The 21,189-nt window shown below is 44.4% G+C and overlaps 1 protein-coding gene across 6 annotated transcripts in view; it reads left to right on the top strand.

The window, feature by feature from the left end:
• Nucleotides 1-21,189, top strand: part of WDFY3 (WD repeat and FYVE domain containing 3) — a 283,768-nt gene extending 262,579 nt beyond the window's left edge. For 5 of the 6 annotated variants that reach the window (XM_059066368.2, XM_067035987.1, XM_067035985.1 and 2 more), the window contains 9 exons: nt 1,359-1,513; nt 2,455-2,613; nt 5,098-5,277; nt 8,518-8,700; nt 9,871-9,967; nt 12,226-12,549; nt 13,163-13,274; nt 13,721-13,918; nt 17,808-21,189. In XM_059066368.2, coding sequence (XP_058922351.1) covers nt 1,359-1,513; nt 2,455-2,613; nt 5,098-5,277; nt 8,518-8,700; nt 9,871-9,967; nt 12,226-12,549; nt 13,163-13,274; nt 13,721-13,918; nt 17,808-17,931 — 1,532 coding nt within the window. In that variant the 3' untranslated portion in view covers nt 17,932-21,189. The remainder of the gene's footprint in view (nt 1-1,358; nt 1,514-2,454; nt 2,614-5,097; nt 5,278-8,517; nt 8,701-9,870; nt 9,968-12,225; nt 12,550-13,162; nt 13,275-13,720; nt 13,919-17,807) is intronic. The other variant, XM_067035988.1, reaches the window with a different exon arrangement.

The following is a 21,189-nucleotide window of genomic DNA, read 5'->3' as shown; positions in this document are numbered from 1 at the left end:
AGCAGAAAGAAGACTGCGTTTTTAATATGCCAACTAAAAGCCTCTGTCTTTTATCTAATGTTACCTTAAATTACTTTTCCAAGTAGATTTCCCTTGTGTTACCGAAAGTGGGGTCCAGCTGCTTGCCTCTCAAAAGCCAATAAAGAGGCAAGGTTGGTGGAAAGGGAAGATTACTTTATTTTGGATGCCGGCAACTGCGGGGACCCAGGGGGGACTCCTGTCCAAAGGCAACCCCCCAACCCCAGCACTGACAACCAGTGGGCAAGAGCTTTTGTAGACGGAGGGAGGAGGCTACGTGCAGAAACAGCACAGTCGGCTCTGACAGTCATCTTGAAGTTGCTCGTGCGGTGCTCTGACCAGCATCATCTTGATTGTTTTAAGTACAGTTAATCAGTTCAGTTCCAGGGTCGGTTTGTTCCCGTTCCTTTGGGGCCAGTTCTCAGAATTTTGGCAGCTGATGTCATGGCTACAGTCTGGTCATCGTGTGGTTAACTTCTTCCACCTGGTTTGGGTTTCGGTATCTACAAGACCGCTCACAGGACACGGCCCAGAACATGATCTAGAGCCCTTGAGGAGGAACTAAAGGTCCTTGACTATGCTTAATGACTAGACTATTATTATTTGGTTTCCGACTGTTTTCCTTTGCTTCTGTATTTTCTCACTTCTCTGATTAAACTTATACTCTGGCTAAAGTTTTTCCACAGACAAAAGGCAGGCGGAGGACATGGGGGACAAGGACCACAGGGTCCTGCTCCATTTCACTTAGAATGAAAAACTGGTTTACAGAGTCCTGGATTTGTCACTTAAATCCAAAACGCGGAGCATCAAAGTCTGGTTAATTGGATAGGCTACCAGCTCTCTGCCATTTGTCTCATTCCACAGACTCTGCCCCGTGCCAGCTCCAGCCACTGCCCAGAGATGGGTGTGGTCAGTCGGCAGAGTCCTTGGGCAGAGCCGGGCTTCTCGGGGAACGTCACGGCCTTCCTTCAAGAAGCCTCAGGCTGGGAGGTCCTGAAGGCCTAGGTTAGTTGACGGTCTGTACAGCATTCTAGGCAGCATCCCACATCACTCTGGCAGTCCTGGGGATCAAGAAGGCGGGCCTGATGGCTGGGAACCAAACCCAAGCAAGTGTCCAGAAACAGGCAGGCTGGAGACACCAATCAGGGTCGATGTCTGCCCAGCAGGTCTGCAGAAGACTCAAAGGCCAAGCCCTACTTACTTCTAAGGTCATTTTTTCTTAATGTAGGTGTCAAGATGCTTAATTTGTATGAATATTTGAGATCCCTTTACCATCCCCTATGGGATAATGAAGTTAGTTTTCCCTGTCTTTATTCTAATGTGTTGATTGTTTTTTATAGAACTCAAAGAGCCTGTGGGACAAATCGTCTGTACAGACAAAGGCATTCTTGCAGTAGAACAGAATAAGGTTCTCATCCCACCAACCTGGAACAAAACTTTTGCATGGGGCTACGCAGACCTCAGCTGCAGGCTGGGAACCTATGAGTCAGACAAGGTTTGCATTGTTTCTTGGTTCACTCATTTAATGTTGCTCTTCCGTGGTCTGGATATCCTGCTTAATGGGGATGGGGAGAGCTCAGGCCAAGGGCTTCTCAGCTATTCTCCACAGCCCAGAGGAAAGGAGAGCTTTACTGCATCAGTTCAGGATAAAGGATCTAGTGGACAAGTCATGTTTCCTGCAGAAAAGCCTCTCTTGGAAGTTTGTGTACTAGGGGCTAGCAGTTTCCCCCCACTCAAAGAATTCCTCCAGGAGGTCCTAGCCAACCAGGTATTTAATATTTCTGCCAACCAGAAGAGCTTCCTTTTGAGTCACCGTCCGGCCCGCTAATCATTTCACTACTCTTAAATGGCTGGCAGAATACCTGCCCCACTTCCCCCAAGAAGCAGCAGCTACTGTTTTGAGTCCCATAAGCATCTCTTGGAGAGGCAGCTGTAGTGATCCTTTGGTGCCCTCTGTTTGCCCTTGCCAGTCCTCTCCTGAACACACGAGGGGCATAGTCTGTGCAAGTCAGTAACAGTTCTGTTTAGTCACGCTCTCATGAACAGCAGCACTCATGCTTTCCTTTTACATTCTACCTGGCTGCAGCGGACACAGCCTTTCACCAGATCACCCCCTGCATCTCACAGAGCATCACACAATCTGAACATCATTTTCCCAGACTGGAGAAACCGGAGACCCCCATTATGAGCAAAGTTCTTATTATGGTTTTTAACAGCAACTATAGTTAGGAGGCTGTAGGGAGGAGTTCAGAGTAGAGTTTCAGTAAAGTGTTGCTAAACTGAAGCCAGCCCAGCACATGTGCAGCTATTTGCCTGGGGCGGGGGGGGGACCTACATAGAGGTTCTCCTTCACTTGGTATGCTCGTTGTGTCCCAGGAGTTTGTAGTGCTTGATGGCATGTAGTGCTTGGTGTCTCATGTCTGTTCTGTTTCACAGGTAGTGACAGTTTATGAATGTTTGTCAGAGTGGGCCCAGATTCTCTGTGCAATCTGCCCCAACCCCAAGCTGGTCATCACAGGTGGAACAAGCACGGTCGTGTGTGTGTGGGAAATGGGTGCCTCGAAAGAAAAGGCTAAGACCCTCACTCTCAAACAGGTAACAGTCCATCCCAGCTGCCCACACTCTAGAGAAACTGAAAACTGTCCTTAATTCCAAAGTGATTTAGACATAAATGGGCAAAACCAAACAATGTATGTTCTTTTGCTAGAAGTGGGTCTTAAAAAAGGGAAATGAAATCAGAAGATGCTATTTCTGAAAATGATCCAAGCTGTCCTTTTTTAAAATCTGAAGTAAGTTGTCTTTAGGTAATATATTTTTTTAATATATTTAAGTAATATAAATGTTTCTCAGAAGTTATATGTAGGTTAAATTTTTGCAAACCAAGTTGTATTTGCTGTTGATTCATAATAACTTCTTTCGGGATGATTTTCATTCATCTAGACCATTCAATCTTTGATTCTTTTGTTTTTCTGTTTCTTCATTTATCATAATGCTTAAGAACCTGACAAACTCATGAATGTATTCAGAAGAAACACTGATGATATTATTAACAAGGTTTTTTTGTTTTGTTTTGTTCTGTTTTGTTTTTTGCGGTACACGGGCCTCTCACTGTTGTGGCCTCTCCCGTCGCGGAGCACAGGCTCCGGACACGCAGGCTCAGCGGCCATGGCTCACGGGCCTAGCCACTCCGCGGCATTTAACAAGTATTTTTGATCACTTGTTATGTACTGACTATTATAAATTTTTAATCAAAGCAAGAATCCTCTTATAATTAAGCCATCATCTTTTAATATTTGATATGTGAATTTACCATAAAGGTTTCTATGTATGTATGCATATATGGCTGCATTGGGTCTTTGCCACTGCATTCAGGCTTTCTCTAGTTGCATTGAGCGGGGGCTACTCTTTGTTGCGGTGCATGGGCCTTTCACTGCAGTAGCCTCTCTTGTTGTGTAGCACGAGCCCTAGGTGCGTGGGCCTCAGTAGTTGTGGTGTGTGGGCCTCAGTAGTTGTGGTGCGAGGGCTCAGTAGTTGTGGCACGTGGGCTCAGTAGTTGTGGCACGTGGGCTCAGTAGTTGTGGCTCGTGGGCTGTAGAGCACAGGCTCAGTAGTTGTGGTGCACGGGCTTAGCTGCTCTGCAGCATGTGGGATCTTCCCGGACCAGGGCCCGAACCCGTGTCCCCTGCATTGACAGGTGTTTTCCCAACCACTGCACCACCAGGGAAGCCCCAAGCTTTCTTTTTAATGGAGTTTACATCTGGGTGTTTTTTATGATACACATTTGAAAAGTAGTGTAACAATGTCTGCCATTCATTGAGCACCTACCATGTTCAGGGCACTGTACTACGGGTTTAAAAAACGTAAAAACTCCAATCCTGAAATTCTCCAAGGTCGTTATTAGCCCTATTTACACCTGAAAAAACTGCAGCTTACAGAGGTTAAGACACATGTCCACATCACACTTTGTGGTAAAGCCAGGATATAAATGCAGTTCTTCCTGACTCCAAAGCTATTTTAAAGCCAGGTTCAAACAAACAGTGGTGTTTTAAGTATCTGTGGAAAGAACTGAGCCCCTCGTACTTACACCAACGACCGTCTCTGTAGTCCAGAAGCCTCACTGGTTGCTGGGTCTAAAGGGGAGCCCATAAGAGACATGGTCTTGACGTGAACAGGTCAAAGACTGACAGTGCAGTTTGCTGATCCAAACGCTCCTGATTCCAGTGTTTTCAGTTTAGAAGATGGACTTCGAAGCTAGTGTGCCCATAACCCCTCAGTAGAAAGTACTTCTTACTTAAAACAGCCTTCTGGTGTTTGCTACGTATACAGTAAGGATGTCTGCATCACCAAAATTTTAAGCCAGCTCATTAAGTAAATAGTAAATACTCAGGAATTTGTAACAGTAATCTGAATCTTTTCCTTCAAAATGTTTATTTTCCCACATTGCCATTTCCCTGGATCCTGTTTCTCTTCATATTCCAGCAAAAGAGAGAAGTTTTTATTCTAGTTTGAAGAAGCGGTCCCTCTCAGGCACAGGAGATGTCCAGGTGTCTCCAGTTCAGTAACAGATGCTCAGCAGACACATCAGGACTGCATTTTCCTGTATCTTTCTGGGACCACGTACTACACCCATGCACTAGGATTTTTTAAAATCCATCCAATTGTAGTTCCTTAGAATGGACTTAGAGGAGTTGATGGCACAAAAGAATAGATTCCGAGTTTAAATTCTGAATTTGGGAGCCATAATCGATACATCTCCATGTGGAAAAGGTATGAAGAAACCCCAGCTGGGTTGCAGTTGCCATTCTCCTTTCCTTCTAAGGTACTGGCCCGAGTCCAGGAGAGAAGTAATATAAAAATGGAGATTAGAGCCTCCAGAGTCCTCCAGACTTCTCTCTTCCCCCTGGTGGGATGAGGCAGGGACAGTGGCAAGAAGAGAATGAAGACCTTCCAGACACTGCTGTGCAAGGCACCCCCACCCAGCACGTGCGCCTGTCAGCTCCCAGCGCATCCGGCTCTCCTGGAGTCCCGTGAGGAGCACTGCCACTGTGGTCAGCCTGGTTTTGTCTGTTCTCCTTTTAGGCCTTACTTGGCCACACTGATACTGTCACGTGTGCCACTGCATCATTAGCCTATCACATCATCGTCAGTGGGTCCCGGGACCGAACCTGCATCATTTGGGATCTGAACAAACTGTCGTTCCTCACCCAGCTCCGAGGCCATCGGGCTCCAGTTTCTGCTCTCTGTATCAATGAATTAACAGTAAGTAGTAAATTGGCCACTTGGTTTATGTGTAGGAAGACAAATAACTCTGGCCTGCCTAAATAAAAAATGACGCTGTTTTCTAAGTTGATAGGCATGCATTTTATAAAAGCCACTTGTTTTAGATGTTGTTTGCAAAAGCGAATGGATATTAAAGTTTGTAACCCAGAGAGCAATTTTGTCTTAAAATCCAGTCACTGCAGCATACTTTAAAGAGCAAGATTTGGTTCAAAATAAGACATTCTAGAATACAATTTTTTTTTAATTCTTTTTTTTTTTTTTTGCGGTACGTGGGCCTCTCACTGTTGTGGCCTCTCCCGTTGCGGAGCACAGGCTCAGCGGCCATGGCTCACAGGCCCAGCCGCTCCGCGGCATGTGGGATCCTCCCGGACCAGGCCACGAACCCGTGTCCCCTGCATCGGCAGGCGGACTCTCAACCACTGCGCCACCAGGGAAGCCCCTAGAATACGCTTCTTTTAAAAGCAAGGAACTTGTGGGATTTGTTAAAATTGTTGAAGTTTTATGAAATATACTCAAAGTATTTATTATATAAAGTGAAAAGGGTACCCAAACAAGAGAAACATTCTTGTAAAACTGTTTTCTAAACAGATTCCAAAGTTACTAAAGAAATTATCTTTTCTCAAAAATACAGTGAATCAGAAGAAAATAAATGCACTGGTCTAGAAGCCCCCATGCAGACTGAGCAGGGAGGGGAGGATAGTCATTGCCAAGTCGTATTGGTAAACAGGGGATGCTAACGGTAGGTTTTGAGAGACTGAGGTCTCTGTGTCCAAGGGACAGATGATCACATAGGCAGATCAGTCTTGCAAATCAACCAGCTCCCCGCAGCCTCATCACTTCTTAGCTCTTCCATATCCATTCCCACTCTTCCCCTTAGCCCTGCCCGGGATCATCCTACATGATGCAGAGCAGTTCTAGCCATGTCATATCATCACCCACCTGCAGCTTTCCTTTTGAGGGAGGCTACATCTTTAATTTCTACCAGAAGATGCTAAGTACTATGCTTTTAGTCAAATACCTTGTAGTCCCTCAAAGGAAAAGGGAAGTTACTCAGTTCTAGTTAATGGCACTTGGAATGTCTCATAATAATAAAAGTAATCAGAGTTGGGAATGAGTGGGAGCGTGTGGGGATAAAAGAGTCAAATTTGCTTTTGGTATATTTGAAAGGCTTAAATGTCTTTAGAACAGCACCTTGGGTTGGTCCTACAAGCGCACGTAAGAGGGTTATGGAAACGTCAGTGCAACAGAACCACCCTGATAACCCGCTGTGTTGCTCTGAGTCAAATGCTTAATTGCACTATTTCAAGCACTCTGTTTTGGGGTTGTTCTTAACTCAAATGCTGAGGTTTTTTTGTTTTTGTTTTTTTGTGGGATTTTTTTTTTGCAGTACACGGGCCTCTCACTGTCATGGCCTCTCCCGTTGTGGAGCACAGGCTCCGGACGCACGGGCTCAGCGGCCATGGCTCACGGGCCCAGCCGCTCCGCGGCATGTGGGATCTTCCCGGACCAGGGCACGAACCCGTGTCCCCTGCATTGGCAGGCGGACTCTCAACCACTGCGCCACCAGGGAAGCCCAATGCTGACAGTTTTATTTATCGTTAGTTGTTATTTGAGCCAGCATACACCCATTGGATTGCAGTAGTTCCTGCGGACACTACAAATGTGTTTGATTTTTCCCTTTTAAGATGCTTTTGTAATGTCTTCATAACTCATGAAAACATTTCTATTTCTTATGTTTTCTCAGCCATTGTCAAGCCTGCTTTACTTCATTCTACACTTTGGGCGTAAGCTACATTGCAGGTGCCCTAGATTCTTCTTCTTACTCTCAGCCCTCATAAGCACAGGGTTTGCTCTAATGGAGGCACCCTGGAGTAACTGCACAAGGTCTTGCATAGTGCACCGTGGAGTGGCTCTCTCCCGTCTCCTACAGAGACTGAGGCCATTAATTAAAACTCAGCTGCTGACACGCATGGTCAGAGGTGGTTCAGGGCTGATACAGAGGTAGACACAGCGGTGCTTTGCTAAGTATTATTTTTGTTTGGGTTTTGGTTTGCTTCTTGCCACCTTGTAGACTAAGGTCAGAGGCAGGAGCGGGGCGGGGTGGAGGCGGGGGCAGGAGCAAGACCAGCACAAACAGTGGTTTGGAAAAGCCCCAGGCCGCCTTACCATGCCACCCCTGCCTCCCCTTTACCTTCTTTCTTCCGTTAGTACTGCTGTTCAGTTTCTAACTTGCCTCTGCTTTTGATGACCATCTGCCAATTTCTGTAGGTTCTCATGTGCCTACTGCCTGTATTGAAACTCACCGAATCATTTCTGAAGTCACTACCTAGCATCAGGCCAGTCAGGCTGTCTCAGGGTTAAGGGAGGCCGCAGGAGATGGTGAATAAGCTTTGGGATGTCTGAAGGGTCCACCACACTAACTGACACAGAGTAGATGCTTCAGGAAGTGTCTTATTTCCTGTAACAGTAGTGGATTGTATTCTCACCAGGTTGTATTCCCCCCAACCTGGTAGAATTTGAAAGAAAAGGTTAGTTTTTTCCCATCTTTAGAACTCATGAAAAACCTGAGCTATCAGCTCAGAGAGTCTTAGGGTTTATTCAGTTTGCCAAGAAATGACCTATATACTAGTTTTCTTCTTTTTTATCCTCATTCCCCCACTCTTATTGTGAATAACACATTTTTAAATAGGGTGTTACAATGTTACCAGGATTTCATCTTTGCACTTATTGGAGAGAGTTACAGCTGTACATGGACTGACAGATTTTCTCTTCTACCCTATGGTTGTGGTGATTTGGCTCGTTTGATAAAACTAAGTGGATTCCTACCTCTCAGTGGAAGGTATAAATAGATTTTGTAAATACCAGGAGGAAAAAGAGCAGTTCATCACCCCTCAGATCACAGATAACTTTGGCTTGGAATGAAGCGGGGCTCAGCACTGCGCGGGGGCATAGGCTGGGAGCGTGGAAGGGCTCCCGTCCCGTCTCCACGTGAGATCACCTTGGCCGCAGCCTCCACGCGACCTCAGATTCTTAAAAGAGGCCTCTGTTTGGGGTATTTTTTTTAAGTCAGCAAGCACTGGATTCCAGGCTACCTCAGAAATTCCCCAGTCACTAGTCAGAGGACTGAGAGGGTTCCAAAGAGCGAAGCCAAGGATTCAGTTTGCTTCTGAAATTAGAGTGTAAATCTGGAGTGAGCGCAGTTTCTCTTCACCTCCTCAGGGGGACATCGTGTCCTGCGCTGGCACCTACATCCACGTGTGGAGCATCAACGGGAGCCCTGTCGTGAGTGTGAACACGTTCACAGGCAGGAGCCAGCAGATCATCTGCTGCTGCGTGTCGGAGATGAACGAGTGGGACACACAGAATGTCATAGTCACAGGACACTCAGACGGTGTGGTCCGGGTAAGTCGGCTGTGAGGAAACGCAGTAGGGTCTTTGCCGCTGTGGTTCGCCTGAAACAACACCTGGAGGCTGTGCTATTGTTCGGCAAACTCTCACTCAGAAGCAAACAAACCTTGGCCATCCGGTTATCAGACGCGGAGAACATCAGTGACTCAGCTTCCTTTCTTCCCATTAAGTAGATCTGTTAGTGCTGCTATAACCACGTGACAGCTTGACACAAGCAGATCACTTAAACACCATTTCCATGTCACGTCGCGATTGCTAAAAATGTCAGTTGCATAAGTATTGGCTTTTCAGCTTGTCACACGGCTTCTTAGGGAAAACAGGGACTGTGTCTCCTCTGCAGAGAATCACTGAGCTAGAAAATGCTTCCAGGGGCCTCAGGTCATCCATTCATTCCCTGTCCAGGATCCTGTATGATTTCACCTGAATCCTAGATACTTTATCCTTTTCTTAGTTTTCATGCCTTGGGCCTCTACCGAAAATGAAATCCACAGACTATTTACCTTTGTAGTCTGTTCTAATATTTGGATTTTTCTCTCAGGAGATTTTCCTTGGTGTCTTTCTTCATTAATTGCACTCTATAAAAGCAGAGAGCAGCTGGCTGCTGCCCTTGTAATCACAGTCACATGCTGAGCAATGACGAGGCCATCGGCCAATCCCACGCCACACTCTGCACCTCAGACAGCAGGCGCACCTTAAAGCCGGCCGTGTGCAGAGCAGCGTTCCACACTACCCCGTCTGTGGGGCTTCGTGAAGAGCTCCGTAGCCAAATCTGTCTGGGAATCCTGCCTCCTGTACGCCTACTTGGAGATCTAGAGTTTATGTTAGTATATGCAAGGTTCTCGGGGGGTGGGGGGTGCCGGGGGGTTTTAAGAACCAAAGACGTGTACTTAGTTGAACTATGTTTTTGAAATCTCTCTGACCCCCAGTCCTTTTCTGTCGACCATGAAACACCCACTCATATCTTATGGAACATGATTCGTGGAGAACTGTTTATTTGTAAGCAGTCCCTGCCACATTTTTCAAGATACAAGGAAATTAACTATACACAATAATAAGAATTAAGTTATCTGTTTAACCCTGCGAACCAATCTTCATCCAGTAACTGGTAAATTGTCTCTGTAATCAGTTCAACTGTTTTTCATTTCCATACTTACTTAAATTCAGTTTTGGAGAATGGAATTTTTGCAAGTTCCTGAAACACCAGCTCCTGAGACTGTTGAAGTCCTAGAAATGCAGGAAGACTGTCCAGAAGCACAAATAGGTATTTAATACTTTCTAAAAAGTTTCTCAATAGTTTTCATGTTTCTTTTTTTTTTTTTAAGTCATATGCGTAAATTTACATCAACCAAGATAAGCAAGAGCCTGAGGCTGGGCGTTGCTGTCAGAAGCAGGATCACTGCCTAGTGTGTAAGGCAGCTGAGCAGGCATGCAAAGTTCTGTCTGGTTCACCAGGCAGCAGCCCTGTGGTAGTGTCTTTGTGGTCGGCTTCCACATCCCATAATAAATACAGTTACAAGCTTCCTGGAATACCAGAGGCTTGGGCTTTCAGTTGTGAAAAATACAAAGCAGATCCAGAGGGCGCAGTGTTGGATGGGTCAGAGGGCCACACCTCAGTCCCACATCTGTCTCACCCTTCACTTGAACAGCTCCCTATGAGTGACAGGGCAGTTTGGTGTTTGTAAACTATTCACAGAGGCAGACCAGGGTCCATGCCCTGGACCTGCTCAAGAAGAACATTCATCACACAGAAGCTTGGTGATCTGTATTCTGCTATCTGCTATTTGTGTAGCACTTTAAAATTTTCTAGTGAAATATAGAGATAGATTATATTTATGCAGAATGTTTGGAAACAATGCCACAGAATCAGGCTAAGATGTGCTTTGGGTTACTGAATTCCAGAGAAGTTACCCCTCATCAATTTAGAACCGTTGGTGCAAGACACTTCATAGAAAGGAACAGGGTTTTTTAAGTTCAACCTCTAAATCGTCTCTCGATGGTTAATTTTTATACACTGAGAATTCAGCGTGAGTTTGACAATGTGAGGGAGTTGTTAAGGAAAAAGGCTTATTTTCAGAGAGACACAAATCCCCTGTCCTTGTAAGCTGAAAGTAGTCTTTACTTTCTTTGCCAGAACCAGTGGACAGAACATTTTAAAGCTTGTATTACTTCAATGCGTGTAAATTTCCATAGTCAAATGTAGCTCCACTGAGAAAGTCATCTGGGCATTTGGGGACCTAAAAATTCAGTTAGTATTTGGGGGTTAATAACTGTTGTGTGTCGGACATTGGATTGTGTGGTCCAGTGAGAAGTGGGTCCCTTCCCTTCCTTTGAACAAAGTGTGTTAAGTGGATAACAGCGAAAGATGAATAAGAGAGATAGAAGAAGGGACTGGATTTGGGGAGGAGAGACATTTGTATGTCTTGGTCTTCCTTATGTTTCATATTGAGGACAAAGTTTGGTGGAAGCGGCAGAGGGCAGAGCAGCCCACAGGAAGGATTGACTTGGGACGGTGTCAAAGTGGTGGGACTTGAGGACAGTGGCCTGGGTGAAAGGGAAGATAAGCTAGTGGTTCTCTGGAAATCAGAGCTGCTTCAAAGACTGCTGTTTGAAGACTTTCATGATCATAAGCCAAATTAAGTATTTGTCTTGCTAAAAAATATTTGTAGTGGGCTGGTGCTTGCTCACTTGTTCTTGCTCTCCTTTTTTCCAGTTACATATATTTATTTCCCATAAATTTTCCCTGCAGTAGACTTTATTGCAAGGGAGTTGAGATGAAGAAATGCACAGTAACAATGGAAAGAGGAGGAAGAACAAAATTCTAAATGAAAGCTTTCATCCACAGTTTGTTCATCTATGTTGTCATTTATATTGACTGCTATACGGAAGGCACTGTGCTTGGGACCCCTTCTCTCCAACTGACCACTGTGTTGTAGAAAGAATGACGGAAAGTAATAGTCTGGGGTGAAAATTTTAAATATGTGAGAACCATACAGCTGTTAAAGGAAACCAGAAGAGAGAGTTACTTTCTGTTGCAGGAACCAGGTAAGATTTTAGAGAAAGAAGCATTTAAGCTGTGCTTTGGAAGATAGGTAACATCGGAACACACAGAGATTGGGAAGGTGAGTCCAGGTAGGGCCAACCCGAGTGTGCAAAGTTAGCTCTGCGGAGGAGCAGCCAGGCTGCGTGGAGAGCGGAGTTGGCACCGTCCAGCTGAACTGTGGTAGGAATGTGAGGCAGGTAGTGAGAAATCCACCAAGGCAGGTTTGGGCCAGATTGTGAAAGAATGAATGCCAAGCTAAGGATTTTGGCCAAAAGCATCCTGTGAACTCTGAAATTCTACCGTTTTGATATCTGTACCTAGCTGGAAATTCTGGCAATTTATTTTCTCTTACTGTATTATTGAGCTTAAAATAGTATGTCTCTGGTGTCTTAACTAGTAGAGGAAAAATACCAGCGGGACAAAGCCGGGTCTAACTCTAATGTGTGTGTGTTCTCTAATTCTCCCACCGCAATACCCAGGGCCAGAAGCCCAGGACGAGGACAGCAGCGACTCCGAAGCAGATGAGCAGAGTGTCAGCCAGGACCCCGGGGACACTCCCAGCCAGCCCAGCAGCACCAGCCACAGGCCCCGGGCGGCCTCCTGCCGAGCCACAGCCACCTGGTGTAATGACAGTGGCTCCGATGACTCCAGGCGCTGGTCCGACCAGCTCAGCCTCGATGAGAAAGACGGCTTCGTATTTGTGAACTATTCAGAGGGCCAGACCAGACCTCACCTGCAGGCTCCCCTTAATCACCCCCACCCCAATCCCGCCGAAGCGCGGAATTTCAGCAGATTGAAGCCCGGTAACTTGAAGCCTGGTGTCTGTTTCTCGCCTCTTGTGGGTGGCGCGAGGGTTGGTGGACGGGGGCGGTGGGCTGTAGCTCTCCCTTGCCCCATCCCTGTGACCAAGACCCCCCCCACAAAGAGGGCCTCAAGTTTCTTCTTGTGTAAGGCAGACTTAAAGGCCCTTGGGCATTCTCTCCTACCATGGTGTTTGCAATACGTTGGGCATTTTTTAAAGAATAACACCTCAAACCAAAACGTCATTCATTCACAGATTATGAAAGCCTTTGAAAATGGGCAAGCTGTTGATTACAGATAGATAAAATTGTATTCACAGGTAACTTTGCCTACGATAGAGTTGGGGCAGGGTCCTCAACCGGAGAAATTGTGTCTTCTTGTACTGAGGATTTCCCCTTCTCCGTGTGTGTCTTTGTGAAGGCCTAACCTGGTCCATGGTCAGTGTCAAGCCAGACTGCTGTGCCTCTAGCTGAGGCAGCAGCTGCCGAGAACAGAGAGGCTGCCGGAGCTGTGTGTTGCAGCACCCTGACGTTTGAGGGCAGCGGGTTAGGGTGCACCTACCAAACGCTGGCTCCCCTCACTTCGTCAGTCACATGTTGCACTTTTCCACCCCAGGGTACCGGTGGGAACGGCAGCTGGTGTTCAGGAGTAAACTGACTATGCACACGGCCTTTGACCGGAAGGACAACGCGCACCCGGCCGAGATCACTGCCCTGGGCATCTCCAAGTAAGTGTCCACGCTCTTCCGGCCACTCTTCCCCATGGGGCTGTTTGCTCAGCCTGGGTGCACACACGGGCAGTCTCTGGGAGCACAGGTTTCATCTGCATCATCATGTGTGGCTCCAACAGACGAATCAGAAGAAGAAACCTGCCGGTGTGTGGATTTCAGTTCCAAATGTCAAAAATCAAAAAGCTTTGCCTTCAAAAAAAAAAAAAGTAAAACAAAAACGAAAACTTCACCTTCTGTGTTCTTCAAAGGTACGGCCCAGTTCGATTCCAGGGGAGCTGAAACGGAAGCATACATTCGGGCTCAGTCCCGTTTTTGTCCCTTTGCACGCACGACCCCCTCCCCAGTGCACACGCCCCCTGGGAATGGGCGTCACCGGAAGCTCTCCGGCCACATGGCGGGGCCGGGGCCTTCCATGAGATGACTCTGCGTCGTGTCTCCTGCAGGGACCACAGTAGGATCCTCGTGGGCGATAGTCGAGGCCGGGTTTTCAGCTGGTCTGTGAGTGACCAGCCGGGCCGCTCCGCCGCTGACCACTGGGTGAAGGACGAAGGAGGGGACAGCTGTTCGGGCTGCTCCGTGCGGTTTTCTCTCACGGAAAGACGGCACCATTGCAGGAACTGCGGTCAGCTCTTCTGCCAGAAGTAAGATGAGATACAAGCTTCCTGAGTGTCTGTGGGTTAAGCTCTGAGGATGTGCATTATGCCCGTGCGCTGTGTCTGTCTAAACCAGCCTTCACTTCCTCCTTGTTCTTTTTTATTGCCATTGTGAAATATTTGTCACATTGGAAAATACAGAGGTAATCATCACAAACACATGGCCACCCGCGATTCAGGCTGGGCAGGTGCTAACATTTGATCACATTTGCATATAAAGTGGTACAGATTCATTTTAAGTTCTCTCTTCACCCTCACCCATCACACCCTCTTCTCCATGTGTTTTTACTTTGAGTGCATACGTTGTGTTCATAGATAACACTATATTATCGTTTATTGTGTTTTCAGTTTTACATAAATATAGCATACTGTGTACCCCTCCGTAACTTATTTTATTTTTACTCAACATTGTTTTTGAAATTCATTCACATAAATAACTATTCTAATAATTTCATCTTAACTGCTGCCATATTTTTTTGTATGAATATATCAGTATTTATCTCCTTCCCTTTTGGTGGACTGTTAAGGGATATTCTTTCATTGTATCAGTACTACAAACAGTGCTGCAATGCACACCCGTATAAATGCCCTCTTAATACACAAGCTAGAGTTTCTCTAGAGGAGGTACCTCAGAACGGACCTGAAGATGGTAGACATACTCGTGATGCTTAACTAGATATTCAGAATACTCTCCAGAACAGTAGTGCTAGTTTACTCCACCGCCAGCAGGATATGCAAGTTCTCCCAGTTCTTATTCACACCTGGTATTGCCAAACTTTTCCATTTTTGCCAGTCTGATAGCCAGTAGTGCCTTGTTGTTTTAACTTGCAGCGCTTGTGAGGTTGAACATCTTTTTCATATGCTTATTGCCAATTTGAGTTTCCTCTTGGGTAACTTGGCCCATTTTCCCTTTGCATTTGCTCTTTGATTTTTTTCCCCCTACTTGAGGAGTTGTTTTATGTATTCTGGGCTTAATCCTTTGTCTTTCATATGTCTTGCAGATATCTTCTGCCAGTCTGTGGCTTGTGTTTTAACTTTATGTTTTTTCTGTCACACAAGTTTTAAATTTTGATGTAGTAGCATGTATTGCTTTTTATGACTTTTGCTGTTTTTTGGTCTTAAAAAATCTTTCCCTTGGGCTTCCCTGGTGGCACAGTGGTTGAGAGTCCACCTGCCAATGCAGGGGACACAGGTTCGTGCCCTGGTCCGGGAGGATCCCACATGCCACGGAGCAGCTGGGCCTGTGAGCCATGGCCACTGAGCCTGCGCGTCCGGAGCCTGTGCTCCGCAATGGGAGAGGCCACAACAGCGAGAGGCCCGCGTACTGCAAAAAACAAAACAAAACAAAAAAAATCTTTCCCTGTCCTATGGTCATAAAGATAGCCTTATTTATTTTCTTTTAAAAGTTTAAACGTTTTGTTTTTCTTTTCTTTTTTTTTTTTTTTTTTTGCTAAGCACCTGGTATTTATTTTTATTTTTTAAAAATTATTATTATTTTTTAAATTTATTCTTGGCTGCATTGGGTCTTCGTTGCTATGCACAGGCTTTCTGTAGTTGTGGCAAGCGGGGGCTACTCGTTGTTGCCGTTTGCGGGCTTCTAATTGTGGTGGCTTCTTTTGTTGCAGAGATCCGGCTCTAGGCACGCAGGCTTCAGTAGTTGTGGCACACGGGCTGCTTAGTAGTTGTGGCTCGCGGGCTCTAGAGCGCAGGCTCAGTAGTTGTGGCGCACTGGCTTAGTTGCCTTCCAGCATGTGGGATCTTCCCGGACCAGGGCTCCAACCCATGTCCCCTGCATTGGCAGGCAGATTCTTAACCACTGCGCCACCAGGGAAGTCCTCAAAGTTTTGTTTTTCATGTTGAGGTCTTTAGGTCCAAATCCATTTGGAATTTATTTGAGAGTATGACATGGGGTGGGGATCACTTATATTTCCCCAGTGTGAAGAGTCAGCTGTCCCATCACCATTGATTTGAATGCCATCTCTGTTATACCCTCGGGTCCCACATATGCATGTACAGTCCTTTCCGTGGCAGACAACAGAAAAGATCCCATGGGCAGTACCCTCTAATGCTTATATTGCCTTACTAGAGAGATGCTTTCACAGAAAACGCAAATTATATCATTGCTTCTGAGTTAGTTATTGAGGGGCATTGGCTTATTGGAAAGGGGCTGGTCTTGGGTTTACACTGACAAATGCTCCCTGGGCTGCTGTCCATTGTGCCATCTCAGGCACGTTACTAACCCCTCTGAGCTTCAGTTTCTTCATCTGTAAAATGTGTATAATTACACCTGCCCAATAGAGATGTTGAGAGAATTAAATGAAATCGTGTATGAGTTTTGTAAAGCACCAGGTGCAAAGTCTGGTAATATAGGTGTTCAGTAAGAAGTGTTATTATAATTATTAATTTTTTTCAGACTAATGTCTTCCTTTTCTCCTGGGAAGTCTTATTCAAGATGAAGCAGCAGAATGTTGCTGCCAGCTGTTTCTTACAGGAATTTCTATGAGGCTGGCAGAGGATTCTGTCTTGTGGTTCTGTGCTTTGAGACACCCACTCTGTAAAGCCTAGTGATCTGATAATTTCTTTTTTTTAATGTTTATTTATTTAGTTAGTTATTTGATTGCACTGGGTCTTAATTGTGGCAGGCAGGCTCCTTAGTTGCAGCTCACTGGCTCCTTAGTTGTGGCATGCAAGCTCTTAGTTGCAGCATGCATATAAGATCTAGTTCCCTGACCAGGGATTGAACCAGGGCCCCCTGCTTTGGGAGCACAGAGTCTTAACCACTGTGCCACCAGGGAAGTCTCCAGTCTAATAATTTCTGATAGTCAGCACCTCCATTTGTATGCTGGCACACATCTGTTCTTTGTAGAGTTTAATTTTTAAAGTACTGTTTAAATGTAGGTAATTCTTTAAATCAGCTATTGCTCTCAGATATGGGAGGGAGGCTTTATTTGAAAAACAAACCAAACAAGTGACTGATGATGACAGAGCAGGCACAGAAGGAATGCTGTCCAGGAGGGCGTAGCTCTACCGTGATCTCTGTGCCCTTCTGTTGCTGAGGGAGCCTGCCAGCCTTCATTCCTGAGGGTCTCCTCAAAGTCCAGTTCTTTAAACCCCCTAGGCTGCTGGCACTTCATGTATTCTCTGGGTACTTTTAATGGTCTAATGGAAGAAATAAAACTCTGTTTTCAAAGTTATGAAGTGCCACACCCAAGGTCATACCCTGCCTTAGGCCAGGAATAGGAATGCTTTCTATGAAGGACTCATCGCTAAGTATAGTCCACTTCAGGGAATTCTGTCAAGATAAACAGAAAATGAGAAAATTTGGACCAGACAGAAGAGCTAAACTACCTGTTTAAGAAATGACTGAGGAGTAAACCAAAGTGTTTAAAAGCCCAAAGGAACTTGATAGTGACCAAAGTGTCTTTTAAAATGGGTGGTAACTCCTCTCTTGCCAAGAGAAAAAAGTCAGGCTCCAAGTAAAGACATTGGCATAGCGCCCAAGTTTATAGGGCATGAGAGGAAGAATGCATTTCCATCCTGCACAGGAAGAGTAGCCTCATAGATGTTCATTTCCTTGGCTTCATCCTGTAGGAAAATCTTTTTTTTTTTTTTTTAATTCTCTGCAGTCAAATAAATGGCTTGCCTTGGTTTAATGTTACTTTTTTTCATAGAATGACACAAGTAATACAACACTCCATTTTGGTCCTTGGTCAAACCACATGACCCAAACAAGTATGGCTTTGGGCATTCTTCTGGCCCCGTATGGTCTTGGGCGTTATGCCGCAAGCTGTCCATTCAGATTTTAAATTCGTGTTTCTGAGCCCAGTGATCAAACATGGAGAAGACCCATAACGACCTCATTTTGCCTTTCCTTTAGGTGCAGCCGATTTCAGTCAGAAATCAAACGCTTGAAAATCTCATCCCCAGTACGTGTTTGTCAGAACTGTTATTACAATTTACAGCATGAGAGGGGTTCAGAAGATGGGCCTCGAAATTGTTGAAGATTCAACAAGCCGATTGGAGACCACGGTCTGTAGACCCCCCTCCCTATTCCCCTGTCACAACTCGCAGCTCGGAAGGCATCAAAACAGTCTCCGTTTACACATCTCTTCATACCGCGTGTTTGAAGTGTGGGATTCAAAGGGAACATTGAATAAACGGGTGTAGAGTACAGTCATGGGGCAGACACGATTCAGGTGAACAGCACAAGAAGAACACAAGGTGGTTCCTAGGAGCAACATTTCAATATCCAATTCTCCCTTAACAATAGCTGTCTCCAAGAGAAAATCCTCACGTATTAACTGTCCTTTTCTTGCGTCTCATTTTTGTAGAGCTCCTCATCCTTATTTGGAAAAACCAACGACTACAAAAAAAAAAAAAAAAAAAAAAAAGGCTTTTAGAAAATAGTTGTAAATCTGACTTCTTTGCAAGTAACTGTGTATATTGTAAATAGGTACAAAGGCCTTTTTTCTAAATAAGGACTTAACTGCCTGTAACATGAGACTTCAAACTAAACCACTAACTCAATGAAATACTTACGGTTTGTCTGACATTGCTCACCAATTAATTATAAATATGTTTTATTTTTTAATCCTCAAAGACGTTATCTGTGGTCTTTCCCCCCCTCCCCTTTCAAACCCAGCCCATGTGCCTGATGTCATTTCTTTCAAGTTGCCCGCAGTATCTCCACTTAACCTAAGCTAGTAACCAAAACAGTGTCATGTGGACCTTCTTTAGGAAACAGTGTGGGAGAATAAGAGTCTGGTCATGAGATACCCTGGAAATCTTTGGGCATGTCATACGTGGCTACATCTCACACGTGGCTACGCACCACCTCAGTGTTGTTCTAATGTCATAAGGCCCCTTGTAAACTTCTCTTTGGACTGCCCTTTGGTCATAGCGTCCCCTCTTAGCACTGCATAGCGGTGGTCGGGCAATCGACGCAGTGCAGGAAACAGGCCTGCCTCAGCTGATGGAAACATATTTGCATGTAACCCACTTTAGCTTCTCCTGCATAGAACATAAGAAGTATGTGTCTTTGGTGACACTAATGTTCTACTATAGCTTATTTTCAAAAAAGGGTTAAAAAGAGGAAAAAAGTGTACAGAATTAACATATAAACCTTGTTGTAAAACTGGATCATGTCAGAACTGCTAATAATTAACCTTTACCATTTAATGCCATCTACCTGAAAACAGTGAGATTTATACTGTATCGATGTCTATTTTTTTGTTTTTGCTATGAATATAATTACAGTATTTTAATATTTAGTTATTTAATTTGTTCTACTAGTTGGATACAGAACACACAAATCCAGGGAGACTAAAGCTGGTGGGGGCTAAGAGATAAGTTTAGTTTACAGAAAAAAGGCTTTGGTGGTGGGATTTTTTTAAATGTGTGTTATGTACATATATAAATATATATATAAAACAAATGAAACAATTAATCTAGATTTTAACATTTTCAGATATTTAGTGATAATATTATGAACAATTCTAAAAGCCCTGTGATTTGAAAAATGTAGAAGCATTTATGGCCCAAGAAAGGAAGGAGAGGCCTTCACACCTCATGGAGTTATCATACGAAGGACAGCGGCTTTGGCTTTCCCAATTTTTCATCTTTAGGCCCTGGTGACAGGCACACTTATGCACTAAAATGCACATATATGCACATGCATTCAAAAATAGGCATTGGTACAATAGTAATCTTGTACCTAATGGGCTGAAACCAGCTTAAGAACAAATTTGTTCTTCCTGATAACTAGGTCTCCAAGAGAAAATATAAAGGCTGCTTTAGTGCCTTATGCTTACTAAATTTAAACCTTTATTTACCTAAGTTTGAGCCTACAGTCTATTTATGATTACATATCAAAATTGATTAAAACACTTCCATTTCTAAAAGTTCAAATATACTTGTTAATAAAAGGATTATTGGCATTAATACTTTAACTTGAAGAAAAGTTGTGTTCTGTTTTCCTTTCTGTGTCTCACTCCTCCCCACCTTCCTCTCCCCCCCTCACCTTCTTTCTTCAATTCTAATAAATAATGCTGGATGTTCAACAGTTGCAGGACTTGTGCTCTCACATAATCATGGGCTTTGCCCCTGTCCGGCCCTAGAGATGAGTTGTAGCAGTGTTATTCTACACTTTTTAAAAGAGGCGTCCTCCTTGTGTCCACAAACCATGTTTACCCCAAACCCAATGGCTGAGATGTTCTCTAAAGACTTGAATATATGAATGTCTGTATGTAGCTACTTAAAGGTTATTCCTCTATGTAATATGAAGTTATATGGGATGAACACTTTTAAACTTTCCGACACAACTTCCATAACTAGAAGGTGGAAACCAAAACCCTCATGATAGTATTTCCTCTGGCAGCTGGTGCTGTGGGCAACTGTTTTGTTCAGTGGGTTTCTTTTCTTTTTGCTTTTAATGTAGAAATCACAAATCACTCACACATACAAGTACACTCACGTAAACTAATCGTTCCTCTGGATGTCCTTCTGTGTTCCATGTAAATTTGTTTACCAACATATATTCTCAGCATGTACATCCTCCTTTGTGTGGTCCGTATTCTTTCTCTGAGAGTACCTCACAGGGCTTCTGCCTGATCTTTGTAGTAGTTTGTCCATCCACCCACCCAGCCACCCATCCATCCATCCATCCATCCATGTCTTCTAACATTCGTGTGTAGTGTACAACTGTAATGTCATGCTTTTGAAGAGAAGAATAGCTGCCCCTAGCAGCCATCCGTCTGAATAATAGCAAAACACTCTAGATAAGTTATTTTGCACTTTCTTATGTATAAAGTTGGTAGAAACTTATTTTTCCTTTGTATCATTTAAATACATTTTGTTTTGGTAAATGAACTGTGTATAAAATATTTATGCCATTAAAACTGTTTTTAGAAAGTATTTTTAATTTCAGCAAGTTTGGTTACTTGTTGCATGACTATTAACACAGCTGACTTTTTGTGTCAGTGCAATGTATATTTTTTTGTCCTGTTATTAACTTGTAAGCCCTAGTAATGGCCAATTATTTGTACAGCAACAGAAGTAAATTGAAGATACTGGCTAAGACTGGATTGATTGTGGACTTTTGTACTATACTGCAGAATCCAATATCTGTTCTTTGGTGGTTATGTAAAAGGCCTGAAGAATTACTATCTAGTGTGCAATCTGTGATAACTGAATGTTCATTGTATATCTGTCTCTGATGCAAAAAGGTAGAGTAACACAATTACAATACATGATTAAATGCA

The sequence above is a fragment of the Kogia breviceps genome, chromosome 6 (genome assembly GCF_026419965.1).
Source record: "Kogia breviceps isolate mKogBre1 chromosome 6, mKogBre1 haplotype 1, whole genome shotgun sequence".
Lineage (NCBI taxonomy): Eukaryota > Metazoa > Chordata > Mammalia > Artiodactyla > Physeteridae > Kogia > Kogia breviceps.
Note: the sequence above shows the minus strand (reverse complement) of the source record. Positions and strands in the feature narration are given on the sequence as shown.